The following is a 15,110-nucleotide window of genomic DNA, read 5'->3' on the forward strand; positions in this document are numbered from 1 at the left end:
GCATCAGCAGCTGTGATAATAACTGACTGAACATATTTTTATGGTTCATTTGGGTGTGTACAATATCTGTGGGAGTAAATAACCAAGCTGTTTCCAAAGAAGTGCTTTGCAAGTCCAGACAACATGCTCAGGATTTGTTGGCACTCATTTGTTGGAGTGAATTTGCTCCATATGTACAAACAAAAAGAAGGAAACAGCCACTGTGGCTGGAATCCCCACATTATCAATACCACTCAGTTATCCACATAGGCCTTGTACGATCAATAGTTTTCTACTATAGCAAAGTAATCAATGAGTCATCATGTCCGATTTCATACCCTGCTTCCTCTCTCTGGATGTAATGAAGTTCTCATGCACTTGACACATTATTTTATCCCATTTATAAGAAATCTATCACAATGGATTAGTTAGCTTGTCAACTGCTGGTCGCCAACTTAACACACCGTCCGATTCTAAACACCTTTAAACGCCTCTGTGTGATAAATATGCTTGTTATCTGAGGTCAGTCAGGAGCTTCACCCCCAGGATGTGACATGTTTATTTGTTATTTAGCTTTATGGAACAAGACAAGCTGTCTAGAGTGGGAATATTTGGGCTAATTTGTGTGTTTCGACAAGATTCAACCCACCAGCTCAGCTCAGATGTTTATCACTTGTCTGTGAATATGAAGCTTTTCACTTCTGATCTCAAACATCTCATTCTGCCCAGCAGAGCAGGATTGATTCAAACCAGTCTGGTACAAAAACATTAGGGACACAGAGGGTTACACGTGGGCAACATACTGGGAAAATCCTAGAAATCATAGTGTCATTTCCTCTTAAGAAAAAAAACAATGTTCACTTGTACGTCACCCCCCCAAAGGGCGTCTCCTGGCTGACTGTCTGTCAACAGAATTCATTGATTCAGAATGGAAAAAAAAAAAAATCATTTAGGTGGAATGTTATGTCTGCAACCTGAAAAAAGTTTTTAAATTTTATTACCAATAAAATATTTGAGAGAAGATGAATTGCCAGAAATTCAAATAGGTGATGTATGTACAGTATACATCACACTTACAGTACATACACAATAGCTATATGAACGTATTTTGGCAATAAATTACCAAACATTGTAAGCTGTCATAAAGGATTCGAGACATATTCACTTGAATGTTTGATATTCACTGTGCAGAAGGATGTATGTGCAAGAAGGAAAGTGTCTTTGTGCTCACCTTAAATTTTTTATGAGTTTAAAGGGACGGATGAGCCCAAATTCAAAAAAAAAAAAAAAATCCGACCTGTAGTGCTATTTATCAGTCTAGATTTGTTTTGGTGTGAGTTGCAAAGTGTTGGAGATGTCGGCTGTAGAGATGTCTGCTGTCTCTCAGATATAATGGAACTAGATGGCGCTCAATTTGTGGTGCTCAAAGCGCCCAAAACTACATTTGAAAAATTCAACAGCAATGTCTCTTTTCAGAAATCATGACCTGGTTACTCAAGATAATTCACAGACCTTGTTGTGAGCAGTTTCATGTAGGAACTATTTTCTTTCTACTGAACTGCACTTACCAGCTGTATCATTGTGCAAGAAAGGAAATAGTTCCTACATGTGGATTATCTTGAGTAACTGGGTCATGATTTCTGGAAAGAGACATTGCTGTTGAGTTTATCAAATGTACTTTTTTGGCGCTTTGAGCACCACAAGCCGAGTGCCATCTAGTTCTATTATATTGGAGAGAAGGCAGACATCTCTACAGCCAATATCTCCAGCACTCTGCAACTCACACCAAACAATCGAAGTTCATAAAAAGCACTACAGTGAAGAGGAAAAATATGTATTTTTAACTTTGGGGTGAACTGTCTCTTTAAGGCATCTGCCTATGTGTATAATTTTGCATGACTTAATATGTGTGTGAAGAAACCAGATCAGACAGATTGTTTTATATGTTTTATGTCTTAAAATATTGATGATATAGATGATCTTTACAATTTGTGTCACTTCTGACTATCTTATTGGCAAAAGTCAAGTATTTATGGTCTAAAAGAATTAACATATGATAAGGTAACTTGTAAAATGTTCACCAGAAATGATGCCACTGTTTCTGTCATTTTTAAGACCTTTGGTCCTCGCCAAACCAAATTAAGAAACCCAGTTTTATTTCCAGTATTTTAAAGCAAGATCCTCATTAAGTGAACATGAAACACTACAGCAATGACCGCCTGGCAGCAAATATTGATTTTAAGATATAAAAAAAAGGTGAAATCTGGCAGATTTTAATGTTTCAGCAGTTCTGTCCTGTGACATCAGATTTTCTTCGATTGCTGTGCTAGAGAGGGCAACATACCATTTCCCACTGTTTCAGGGTCAAGGCAAACAAGCTCATGGTAATTGAATATTGATGCACTAAGTTATATTGATGAGCTGTTTGGAAACTATGGAACTTTCCATACTATAAAAAGCTGTCACTGCCATACGGGTACAATCAAATATATGTAGCAGAGTCTGCACAACATCAAACATTAGACTGCTACACACACACTATCTTATCTGCTAATTGACAATGAGTTGGAAGACCAACCAGTGAAAATGTAGTTTTTAGTGTTAATTCTGGGGATTTTAATCAGACAAAGTCAATACTCCTGTCCTGTTTCTGCATGAAATTATATTTGACATCAAATTCATCAAAAAAACATCAGGTTTTAATAAAATACTTTAAACACTGAGCCGTGGAAATGCAAAAACCAGGTGTAGGAGGTGTCTTTGGTTGTAATTTACCTGTGGTTTTAGATAAAAGTACAAACATAACATCTGTTTCTAAATTACAACATGTACCCAATGCCCTCTGCTCACACCACAAGTTTAGTGTTTCCATTTCCATACTCATGAAACAGAAAATGTACCGTCTGAAAGCTATAACTTCCACTTAACGTTCAACAGTTTCCCTCAAGTTAAGTGGGAGTATTGTATGATACCAACCACTGTTTATTTTCACTATAGTAAATGATGTTTTAAAAGCTGGGTGTTGATGTTTGAAGCCTAAGTTTTCTATTTCCAAGGTTAAAAAACAACGAGCATGACCGACAGAGATCTGTAACTCGTGTGTAATTGGCCATGTCTGGTCAACAGGATGTGACTGAAACAATAGCTTGGCATTAAGCCACGGCCTGTTGGTAAACCAGCTCTTTTCCTTACAGACGTCAGGAGCAACACCAGGATTTTTTAAAAGTATCCCATGTTTCCCTGAGACTCGTCAAATTTAGTGTTTAATGTAGTGATGTCACCATGTTTAAGGCACATTTTATGAATACTGAGAGTCCATAAGAGTCCTTGATGATTCAACAGCCTGAGCATTATTTACTTTTAAAGAAAAATGATATGACATAGGACCAGTGTGTTCAGTAATATCCTGATGACAAGCACAAAGAGATCTCACATCAAAAAAACTACAAATATCAATGACAACATATTAAAAAAGTACATAAACATTTAATTCAGTTCTAAATTACTCACTTTTTAAAGGCACGTTTTGCTCACCATTGTCTTTAGTGTAAAATATGCCTTCTGCAATACTACACATGAACAGCAGGAGGCATCCTTCCCCTTGAGCGCACACATTCAGCTCTAAAAAGGAAAATCTGATAGAAAAATAATTAAAAAAAACACCCTTTGCACTACATTTACAAACTCCCTGCAACTTTCCTCTGAACAACATCAGTAAAATACAGCTTCCTGAGTAGTGTGACATCAAGGCATTTAGTGTTAACTTAAAAACAAATAAAAGGGTTGGTGCAGCTTCATGTTCTTATGTTGCTGGGGTCAGGAAGATGTTGAAGACCACAGCGAAGATCACAAAGGCTACATATCCCAGTATACACAGCCAGAAGCGTGGGTCTTTGAGCAGCTTCTTGTTGTAAGCACTGAAGAAGACGTAGCCGATGGTCATACCGGCCACGATCCCTGCAAAGTGAGCCACAAAGGACACCTGGGAAGAGGAGAGAAGGTGAAGTCAGGTTTCAGAGTAAGCCTGTGGGGTGAAATTAAATTGGATAAAGACCCTCGACTGCTGTCATCCGACCTCACACCCTAAAAACCTGAAGGACCAGTTTAACAACCAAAGCAAAGAGTAGGGGAAAAAGAAGGAAGTTGAAAAGGTGGGGGATGGAATAAGAAATCAGGTTTTTAGAGTCTGCAGTGATCAGGTGGAGAGGCAACAAGCTTCTTTGAAGAGAGAGAATGACAGGAAGAATGCCTTCTGTTGTTTTATTCTTTGGAAGAGAAACTATAGAATCAAAGGACAAGGTCACCATTTCTCAATGTGGAATACTGATTTAAAATAAAGAAGCAGGTTGCGGGAAAAGTGTGTTAGTTTCCGTTCTTTGTCCATTATGCAGAGAGGTATTTGTCTGGAAGAATAATCAAGTCCCAACACGAGCTACTGATCTTGCCTGTAGCCACAAGCAAATTAAATCCATCACCAAACACTGTCAGCTCGGGGGAGGTTAGCTGGATCAGCGGGATCACTCCTGAGGCTTATCTGAAAATGTCTAGCAAGGGTTTTTTTTATTCTAGTAAAGTCCTGGGCTGTACAGGGGAAGGGAAAGCAGCATACCTTCATGCCAGCATCGTCGCTGGCAAATCTTCTGTAGAAGGCAAATCCAAAATCTGTGGCAACTGGAGAAAAAAGTAATTTAAGTGTGATTACAGCAGTTAGAAAAATGACAAAATAGGCTGGAAACATGCAGGATAACATACCAAATATCACTATGGCGAGGATACGAAATACTCCAAGGAGAGGGATCATCTCTCGGAAATTCTGTAAATTGAAACAGTCATCAGCTGTAAAGAACAATACTGATATTCTCCCCTCAAATAAGCCTGAAAGCCAGGGCTGTAAACACATATGTAACACTGACAGGGGCCATTTTCAATCAACACCTGGGTTCTGGGGAGAATTTCCCCAGTAAAATAGCTAAACGGACCATTTTAGAGCATTTTGAAACAAAGATCTTAGCTCGAGTTTTAATCAATTAATCAATTTGCTCTGAAAATGTCGGCGTGCAGCCTCGTTCTGTGGACGATAAAAGAGGTGCAGACTTCCATCTGTGTCACTGGTAATGAGGAAATACAGTGCAGTCCAGAGTGCTGGACGGAGCAGTGAGTGACAACAACCCCTCCCACATTTAAGAGGACTGTTTGCAGTGGAAACGCTAGGGTCTAGGTACCATGTCTGACGGGTTGCACACCGGAAGTGTTTGGTGGAAACAGGGCTTTAGAGACACTACAGTGTTTGACATTGATGGTACCTTCCCTCAGCAGTCGAGCTACAGCCTCTGCTGGGGTACCACACTTGCACAAACTACTACAGGTGTAACGATCCATCAATCATGATCGATGTATTGTTTCAATAATCAATGATCCAGTATCATTGATGCAAAGTGAAAACAGCAATCCATATTATCATCTTTAGAAAACGCCTTTATTTTGAAATTGGGCGTCACCATCAAACAGTGGCAGACACATAAGGACAAGCAGCCAGGAAAAAGACGATGAGGGTGACGTTATTTACTCGGGAATAAATCAGCACAGTGAAAAACATTTTGGGATTTCAGAGAACATATGGTCAACAGATAAAGCACACGGGGTATGTAAACAACGCTGTTATGAGATAACTCAGGATACTCAGGAAACTCAGGAAACAAGATCTACCTGCATGTCTGGCATCTCACTCTGCTACGGTGATATTAGCTGCTTTGTCTCACCAAAGTTAAGCTGAAAAAACGTGCATGCAGGCTGAAATTAAACTGTCCTGTTCTGTTAGGAAATGCAGTGACTTTAAACACGGGTGAGTAAGATAAAGTATAAATAATACATGTAATTTGTTGAGGTATGAGTAGAGGAAAGTCTGCTAGCTACTGGGCTAATTTGTGCTTGAGCTAATAAAGGTGACCATGAACCTTGGCAGTTATTATTCAGACGAATTTTTTTTGTTTTTTTGTTAAATGATCTTTTCATTAATCCATGTGTTATGGCTGTTGGGAGAAGTTTGCCTGAAGGGCTTTAAGCCAGACAGACCTGAAGTTTTCAAGAAAAAGACCATGGTTTGGGTTAAAATTATGAGTGTTATGAGTGTTGGTGGAGTCAATTTAACCTTTACTGCACTTAAGCAGTTACTATTATTTACATTATTAATCTGCTGTTTTTATCTTTTAAGGTCAAAGGCAAAAACCAAAGGGTCAGCAGTGTCTTTAGTAAACAGTTATGTTAAAAGGGCAAATAGCATCATCTCATATCAATCACAGGCCCCTGAATTGATTCAAATCAGAATCATATCGTTGCAGACTTTATGATATCCGCAAATATTTTATCATTCTCCAAAGAATCAATATTATATTGTGTCATGATTTATACCCCTACAAACAACCACAATACCAGAACCAGTAATAATAATAATAATGGCAATTTTATAATTACATTTGCGAAGGACAATTTTGGACGGTGGTGTGTGGTTTCCTTTCATGGCATTTTTCTTTTCTTTTCAGTTTTTACCAATATATCCAGGGGGACATTTTGAGCATACCTAAATATATATTACAATTACTGCCTAGCAAAAAAACAGTTAAGGCTTCACAAAGCAGAACATCGACAATAATTCTGGAGCAATGTGCTTCAAAACAAAAATACTATGGGGCTGAATGTGTGCTCTGCAGTTCAATAACATATAAAGAAACCATTAACATGTGAGCTGGTACTGAACACACACTATTCTATCTGTTAACCTTTAAACATTTTGACAATAAAATGGACCACGACAGAATTTTTTTTTTTTTTTAAATTCTGTATATACTCATCAGACAAATCTATAGTCTTGTCTGTCTCAAAAGTTTAGGTTCAAAATATACATCACAAACATCACATTCTAAAACACTGAGCTGTGGACAATCTCTTCTCACACATAAACAACACAGTAAACACTTGAGACTGAAACTCTGATGTTCATACCAACTCTGAACTCTACTCACCACCACTGCGTTCATAAAGTAGCCTCCTATCAGAGCATAAACACCCCCAGACGCTCCCACCAAAGCACTGAGAGGATCAAAGATGGAGCTGGCCAACGATCCTGAGGGGAAACACAAGTATTACCATCACTCGCTCCAACACAAACAGGAAAAACAAACTTCAGAGTCCAGTTTGTGTTGGACATCTGTCTGCACAAACACTCATCAAATCCAGGTAGCTTACTGTACTGTGAGCTGCTTGTGTAACAGCAGACCCACATTTACTGTATGTGGAACAAAAACAGGTGATGCTGACCTGCCAGGACGCCGGCCAGGTAAACCATTCCCACTTCAAAGCCTTTGTGAACCAGCTCCAGCGGGATGCCCAGCAGCAGCTGCATCACCAGGTTGCCCACGATGTGCTCCACACTACACAGAGAGAGGTGGGGAATGAGTAGGAGATATAGGAGGGTGGACAGAATATTAGAAACACCTGTAGCCCTCCAGGTGTTGATGTGTAGTTTTTAGAGCAATGTAGGTGTTTTAAAGGGTAAGACCGCTGCTTCTCTGTAGTTTTATTATTGTAAACAAATCCCATGTCTGAGTCTGTGGCACTTCATTATTTTATTTTATTATTATATTTTCTAAAGATCATTTATTGGGGCTTTTTTGCCTCTAATGACAGGATAGTTTTTGAAGCTTGTAAGGAGGAGAGAGAGGGGAAGGAACATGCAGCATAAGGCCTTGTGCTGGAGTCGTACACGTGGCCGCTGCAGCAAGGACACTGCCTTTGTACATGGGGCGCCTGCCCTACCTTCTGAGCTACTGGGAACCCCAAAATTTGTAATCTATTAATAAAAATTGTTCAGTAATATTAGAACAGCTGGGCACTGTATGTTTTCACAAATGTTACTCAAACAGGAACTATTTTCAGCTGTAAATTAGAACACGTTTTATGTAGCCAGTAGGGTGACACAATGTCCCACTTTATGAGGGACTGCACAGCATTTTTATCTCTTGTCCCATGTCACACATATGGAGACAACGTCCCACATTTTGATCAGCTCTAGTCTACAAAAGTAACAAAAAAAAAAAAGAATAGCTACAGACACACAGCTACGTCCAGCTATGTCCAGCTACATGCAGAAGAGGTGGGTTGTTAACCACTACATCACAAGCTACAATATCAGATACGAGAATGCGGAATTGGCATGAGATAAAACAGTCAGGTGATGGTACTGAACTGTGTCGCAGTGAGATGATAAGCTTATCATTTGACTGTTGGTCAAACACACTCATGGAGTGTCTGTGCCGCATGATCCTTACTACTCTGTGTCCTGTGTTTTACTGGACATCCAACATGCAGCTGCTGGTTGGAGAGTTAATGCTCAAGATGCAGAGAAACACTTATGGTTTCACTTTTACAAAACCTGCTTGTGTGCAGACTGTGTGCTAGGTGTGTATGTGTGTTGGATAGCTACCATCTACTACAGCTACCATGACTCATCACAAACGTTCAAATCTTAAATCAAAATGTGGCTGATTCCTCTGTCTATAAACTAAAGTAACACATTTCCAATATATCTGCCACAGTTTTAGAATATGTTTAGTCCACACAATAGTCACCTTTGATACTATAAAACTGAAATGTTACCCTCACCAAAAAAGTTAGTGACCTTCAGGTGTTTAAACACAGTAGTTGAGTGCACCATCTCTCAGCATTGGTGACGTTTCCCACGTTGTCCCACACAAACATACTCACATTTGGTTTGCTGGGATCTGGTCACCCTGTGCACCAGTGACTATTTCTGACATGAGACTGACGCAAATCTGTTACGTATTTTTAATGTATTTTGGGTCCACAGCACGACGTATAACCAATCAATTGTTGGTTTTCGTCTTTTCATGGGACTTGCTGACAGTAAGAACAACGTAGAATATCACCAGCCTTATCCTTAAAGCAAACATCCTGTTAGGTGTGTTTCAGTTAGTGTTGGCGAGTGACTGTGACCGCTGTTTCTCTTTCCTGTTCTTTTTTTCCGACGTTCTTCCGTGTAGTCATGATTTTTGGTTTTCCTGTGTTCCTGTGGCTTATGTGCTCATGATGTGCTCATGGTTTCTGAGACTGTTTGCTCGCCACATCACATGACTTTGCAGTGCTCCTCTTTGTAACTGTTAATATGAAGTAATGAAGGAGGAAGTGTCACAATCATGATGACAAAAACCAAACACCGGAATGCTGCAATGAATGAAGAGGTGCAGTGGTTACAACCTGCAGTCTCAAATATGACACCTCTATATGACAAAAGAATTTAATCAACACCTGACAGCATCAACAAACCTGCATCATTATGAGCTTCAAGTGACTGTGGGTATTTGTCCACTCCCCACAGTGACTCAAGCCCTGCACATGTAATTAAAGTATCTAAAAAGGACAGCCGGTGCTTACCCAGCGTGGACAAACATGTAGGAGATGAAGCGCCATGCTTCCTGCCTGCACTCAGGCTTGTATGTGAGGCGACTCTTCCAGATGCCTTCATCCAGGGTCACCCACTGCTTCTGAGGTTTCCACACAGCGTAGTAGATAAACACTGCCAGCTGATGAGGAACAGAAGATACACACACAAGTTAGTCTTTAAGTACCAGCTTTAAAAATATCAAATAATTTTACTTTTATCTGCCTTTATGTTGTTAGCAGCAGCAGCAGCAGCAGCAGCAGCAGCAGCAGCAGGTGTGGGGGTTGAAGCTAAATCCCAAACAGCTGAGAAAATAAAGATTGAGTCAGAAATACAGATGTTGAAGTGTGCTTAACCAGCCACAGAAAATCCCCCAGTGTGATCGTTCATCACAGCTCAGACAACTCAATGCTTGCATCTGTGGGAATGTGAAGAGATGGCACGCTGAGAAAGAACACTGCCGCTCAGACCATCTTCTCACGGGTAAATAAAAGTGCCTCCTCCCCCAAATAAGAGGATTCACAGACATTTAAATGCACTGACACTGGGCATGTGTGAGCTGAACGACTGAGCTATTCATCACCAAGTATGAAGAGGCAAAACAGTGATAAAAAATGAAAGTAAACAGCGGCCGCTCTGATACTATTGGAGGCCAATATTACTGACTTTAAGAGGCTGTGGCACGCCCAGTTTTTAAGCTAACATGAGAGTAGTGGTATCTTGTGAAACTAAACAACCTAAGGCATCTATTGGGATCAATCAATTTTTTTAGAAATGGGCCTGTTACTGGCTAAAAGAGTTATAGCTCTTTCATGGAAGGAAGTCGGTGGGCTGAGTATGGGTAAATGGATTTCTGAATTATCACCAACTCTGCCCTTAGAAAAGAAAAATGCATATGCTATCAGGGGGAATCAATCAGTCTCACAACATCTGGGGTTCATTCATGTGTTATCTAGAGAGGAAAGACTTAACCCACATGATGGAAGCAGTGGGGGATATGCTTTAAATGTACCTCTGCTGAGTCCAAATCTGTCCAAAAAAAAAAAAAAAGTTTTTGGTTCATTTTTGTCAAAATTTGTACATAAATATAATGTGTAATTTGTATTGAATTTTATTAAATTGAATTGAATTTTATTTTTATCGAATTTCTTTTATTTATTTTTCTTATTCATACAGTTGGGGTGTGGTTAGAATATATGTGTGTTAAAACTTCAGCCGTTGTACCAAGGTTTTGTTCGTGTGTCTTTTACATATTTGTGGATGTATATATACACACATACTGAAATGTGTGTATGTGTATGTCTTTGATTATTGTTTTTAAAATCAATTAAGACACTTGGGGGAAAAAGGCTTGGGAAAGCAGTGGTGCCTGACAAAATATGGAGGACTGTACTTTCCTGTATTCATAATTGTTAAATAAACAGCAGAAACAGGTTAAATAACTAAAGAGATTCACTGTTTTGTTTTCATTATTCTAAGGTAATATTACATAAAGTTATTTTTAAACACTGGACGACATCAACTCTACTGTGCTTTCAAAACTGTTTGCATGAACTTGTTTCAGTTGTCCAAATAAAGATTATGATTTGAAATGTCACCAGAGATGGGAGGAGTCAGTCGATCTTAAACGCATTCCTAGTGGCTTTACATTGCAATAAAAGACAGTATACCTCCCTTCAAAGCCGTAGTCTGGGGGGCAAAATACGGCAACAGCATCCCCCCTCTTCCTGTTTCAACAAATCACCCACTGATCCTCCACATTCCACATTTATTTACCTGAATCTGAAAGTCAATAAGACGCACTGGCATCCTGTTTACACATTCAGAAAAGGCATCTCTGCGTTCCACCAGTCAGGATCAACTTCACCAGGTCTAACCTAGAAGCTACAATTCATGGAAACAACTGTTTTCATTGACGTGTCATTAAGTGTCATGATTTAAAAATGTCCCACCCAGGCTTCTATAACGTCAGCTCAGTATCCGCTCTACTTAATACAATCACAGCAGATCTATACAGTAATTAACACGCTGGCAGCATATAAGCCGAATGTAGGCTGCATGCTGAATTACATCACAGAATCCATACTGATCGCCCCAGTGCCCATGCAGTATGGTGTGTACAGTCAGGGCAAAGGGTTACCTCTGCAATACTGATGAGGATGATGAAGATGGGGGGCGGGCAGCAGTTGGCCCGTTCCAGGTACTTGCTGCGGGCGTCTGCTGGAAGCATCCATTTGGAGACAGAGCGCTGGAACTTCTCACAACATCCCATCTTTCTGCCACCGTCAGGCTCGTCCCCTGCGCTCCTGAGCGGTCTCCCATCTCGGTCGACAGGAAGCGGTTCCTGCTGCTCGATGTCAATGTCCTCCATCACTGTGTCAGTCCTGAACAGCAGATTAAACACAGTTTGGGGTTGAAATCATGATTTATACATTGAGATGATAAACATTTGCCTCCCATTGCAGATTTTATACCATGGTAGCAACCACTGTAATACCTCTGAGTGTACTGGGTCACTGTGGGCAGTGTTGCAAGTTATACAGTTAGTTAATAATTTCTCAATTGAATTTCCACAAATTTTTTGGCCATACCTTGAAAGTTTGGTCATTTTAGAGGCTGTAGTTTGTGATGCTGTTGAATTGTAGTGCATCAAACAGGGAGATACAGAGATATAGTATAACAATAATAAAAATAATAATACATTGGATGTATATAGCGCTTATCAAGATACTCAAACATGCTTTACAGAGAAAAACAAAAGTAATCCAAATAATCCATAGGAAGATAGACAGAGAGACAGAGAGATAGGCAGAAAGGGCAAAGTACACTGATTTTAGAGGTTGTAGGCAGTTTTGAAGAGGTGTGTTTTGAGGGTTTTTTGAGGCGGACAGTGAGGGGGAGACTGACTCAACAACCGTACCACAAATTACCACCTCTAAGATTAACCATAAAGTTGAATCAACATCTCTTTAAAACAGCTTCAAGAAAAACGGAACATTACAACCTTCATGATGGTAGGATTTACTAAGAGGCATGCTGAATTAGGCTGCATTTGTTTTAGCTGGGTGTACCTAAAAAACTGGCACCTCTGTTAGCATTAAATTACACATACTGTGACAGAGGATTTCATCTGTATTGCTCACCTCAAAGACACTGATTACTTCTTTCATGTTTTAAAGTGCCGAGAAGTTAATCACCATGAATGCATACATGTGTTATCACAGGCCTATTCCTCACAAACCTTTGTCCTACAGGTGGGCAGAACAACTAGAGCTAAACCTGTGACCATTTTCAGTATGGATCATTTTATCATTTTATCTATCAGAAAAATAGTAAAAAAAAATTTTTAAAAAAAATCCAGTTATAATTCTCACAGCCAAAGATTTTGTCCTCAGATGTCTCGTTTTGTCCTAACCTAAAGATATTCAGTTTACTATCATGCACAACAAAGAAAAGCGTGGCATTTGAGAAGCTGGAAAAGCATAGGGTGCCCACTAGCTCACCTGGTAGAGCAGGCGCCCCATGTACAAAGGCTATGTCCTTACTGCAGCAGCTGCAAGTTTGTTTTCCAACCCATGCCCTTTGCTGCATGTCATCCTCCCTCTCTCTCCCCTGTCATGCTACATCTGTCCTCAAATAAAGGCAAAAGCCCCCAAAATATCTCTAAAAGAAGAAGCTGGAACAGCAAAAATAGCTGCAATAAGTTTTCTGTTGACTGACTATACTGGAATAACTGACTAACTGTTGCACCTTTATCTGACAACAAAATTAAAATCAACACATCTGTACATGTATTTTAAAAACATGCATGATTGGAAAGAAGAACACTGTAGCCACTAAATCTAATTTGTATAAACTAAAAAGGTATCTACAATCATATTCTTCCTCTTTTTCCCTCACTATTAATGTAAATTGTTCATCGTATTACTTTCATTTCTCTTTTGTTCCACACATTTAGAGGTGGAGCTTAGTGTATGCAGGTGGTGGTTACGTACAACACAACCAATACACAGAAGAAGAAAAGCCATTTTTGAGGAGATAAGAAAAGAGAGCTGTCATTGTTTTAAGTCAGGCCACATGTCTTTTCCCATCTATCTAAATAACCTTTGTATTTGTAAGCCCCTTAAATCTATAGATGTTTAAAGACTCCAGGTGCCCTGATAATGTCATTCAATTGACAGTCTTTGTTTGACTGAATGCTTGTTTAAAATGACTCCTAAATGTCCTGTTTGTGCTGCTTGTATAACCTGCAACATCCACACTATAAATTATGTTGCAAATGTAATTAAAAACACTCCTTCAGTAAGATCTTGCTTTAGAACAACTCTTAGTAAATAAAATGTGCAAAAAGCAGAACTTAAAAGCAAATATAAACAAGAAATAACCTAGTTTAACTTCCATATTTTATAATATTCCCTGGCTGTACAGAAGCTGACACAGTTACAGTAGTGTATGGTAGTCTTTTACAGTAACTGCAGCAGCCTGATAATTAGCATTTCCTGTTTACTGGGCGTTGCTGATACTCTGATTTTGTGGGCTACTGATCCCAAACTATTCCTTTCAACCTAAAAATAAAATCTAGTCAATGCTCCTCTCCATTGTAAAGTTTTCTCACATATTTCTTTTACCCTCACCTTGGTCTGTACTCACCTAAACCTCCACCAGGAAGAGTGCAGATGGCTCCAGACGGTCCCAAACGCATAAATATTGATCCGGCTAAACTAATCCAAAAAGCTCAATGTGAGAGCTGAGGAGTGCATAAGTTCATATACTGCTGTACTGGAGTTAAAAATACCCAACAATGACGCTTTCAGCACCACTCCTCCATGTCTTCACACACACCGCGGAGTCCCTTCTTCAACCCGACCGTCACTGTGAGATCCGGGGGAAAAACAGAAGAAGGAGCACTTGGAGTTAATTATAGACATTTCATTGCTTTTCCTGCAAGTAGCTTCCTTCCTCAGTGCAAACAACCCTCAGATGCCCCCCTCTTCCTCTCAGACACAGGACAGTTTTATAGAAACATAGAAACAGCAGTGAGTACAGATGGCTGCAGCCCTGCGCGCGACAACAACAGCCTACCTGTTTCACCGTGCCACACCTGGGATCAGTGACGTCACCGTCGTGTTATTTCACATTATCCAGCTTTGCTAACACACACACACACATACCCCCCTCCTCCCTCCACCCACACAGCCCGGGAAAAGGGCAATAAAGGCGACCATCTTTGATCCACGGTGCCATATATTCAAATAGATTATACAGAGTCTAATTCATCAAAGAGCACTCAGGTTAAAGCTGCTTTATTATTAATGCTGCATTACCTCCTATTCTCCACAAGGTGGGAGTAGAGTCCAGAACTAAGAACAATGGGATGGATTATTAAATGGGTTGCAGGCAAATAAAACACTGTACGTCTATATACAATCTCCCATTCACTCAAAATCAAAAGGTATTTTTCAGATTTCTATACATTTCCATCATCCAGTCACCAGCAGGTGGTGCAGCCCTCTGACACTGACAGTGGATGATGTTCTCATTTCATAAATACACTTTTACTTAATGTTTTTAATTTGACGATGATGATTTTATTATGACGATTTTATACCTAATATTTATAATTCTGATTTTTTTTTCCTAGTCATTATGTTAACTTTTATTGTATAAAACTGAATTG

General features: G+C 39.6%; 1 protein-coding gene across 1 annotated transcript; it reads right to left on the bottom strand.

Annotated features, from left to right (window-relative positions):
- Positions 1-1,913: 1,913 nt before the first annotated feature.
- rhbdl2 (rhomboid, veinlet-like 2 (Drosophila)) lies at positions 1,914-14,523 on the bottom strand. Its single transcript, XM_078171738.1, has 8 exons — positions 14,084-14,523; positions 11,574-11,817; positions 9,427-9,575; positions 7,294-7,406; positions 6,999-7,099; positions 4,732-4,792; positions 4,589-4,650; positions 1,914-3,961 (listed from the first exon to the last, which is right to left on the bottom strand). The coding sequence occupies exons 2-8, from the start codon at positions 11,802-11,804 to the stop codon at positions 3,782-3,784; spliced, it is 897 nt and encodes a 298-aa protein (XP_078027864.1). The 5' UTR covers positions 11,805-11,817; positions 14,084-14,523; the 3' UTR covers positions 1,914-3,781.
- Between the last annotated feature and the right edge of the window lie 587 nt (positions 14,524-15,110).

Source organism: Epinephelus lanceolatus, chromosome 10 (assembly GCF_041903045.1).
Source record: "Epinephelus lanceolatus isolate andai-2023 chromosome 10, ASM4190304v1, whole genome shotgun sequence".
Taxonomy (NCBI): Eukaryota; Metazoa; Chordata; class Actinopteri; order Perciformes; family Serranidae; genus Epinephelus; species Epinephelus lanceolatus.

Coding starts and splice junctions, on each gene's coding strand:
- rhbdl2 (XM_078171738.1), bottom strand. CDS start 11,804: ATGGAGGACATTGACATCGAGCAGCAGGAACCGCTTCCTGTCGACCGA. Junction 4,793..6,998: donor ACTTTATGAACGCAGTGGTG/GTGAGTAGAGTT, acceptor TTCAATTTACAG/AATTTCCGAGAGATGATCCC. Junction 4,651..4,731: donor CCTCGCCATAGTGATATTTG/GTATGTTATCCT, acceptor TTTTTTCTCCAG/TTGCCACAGATTTTGGATTT.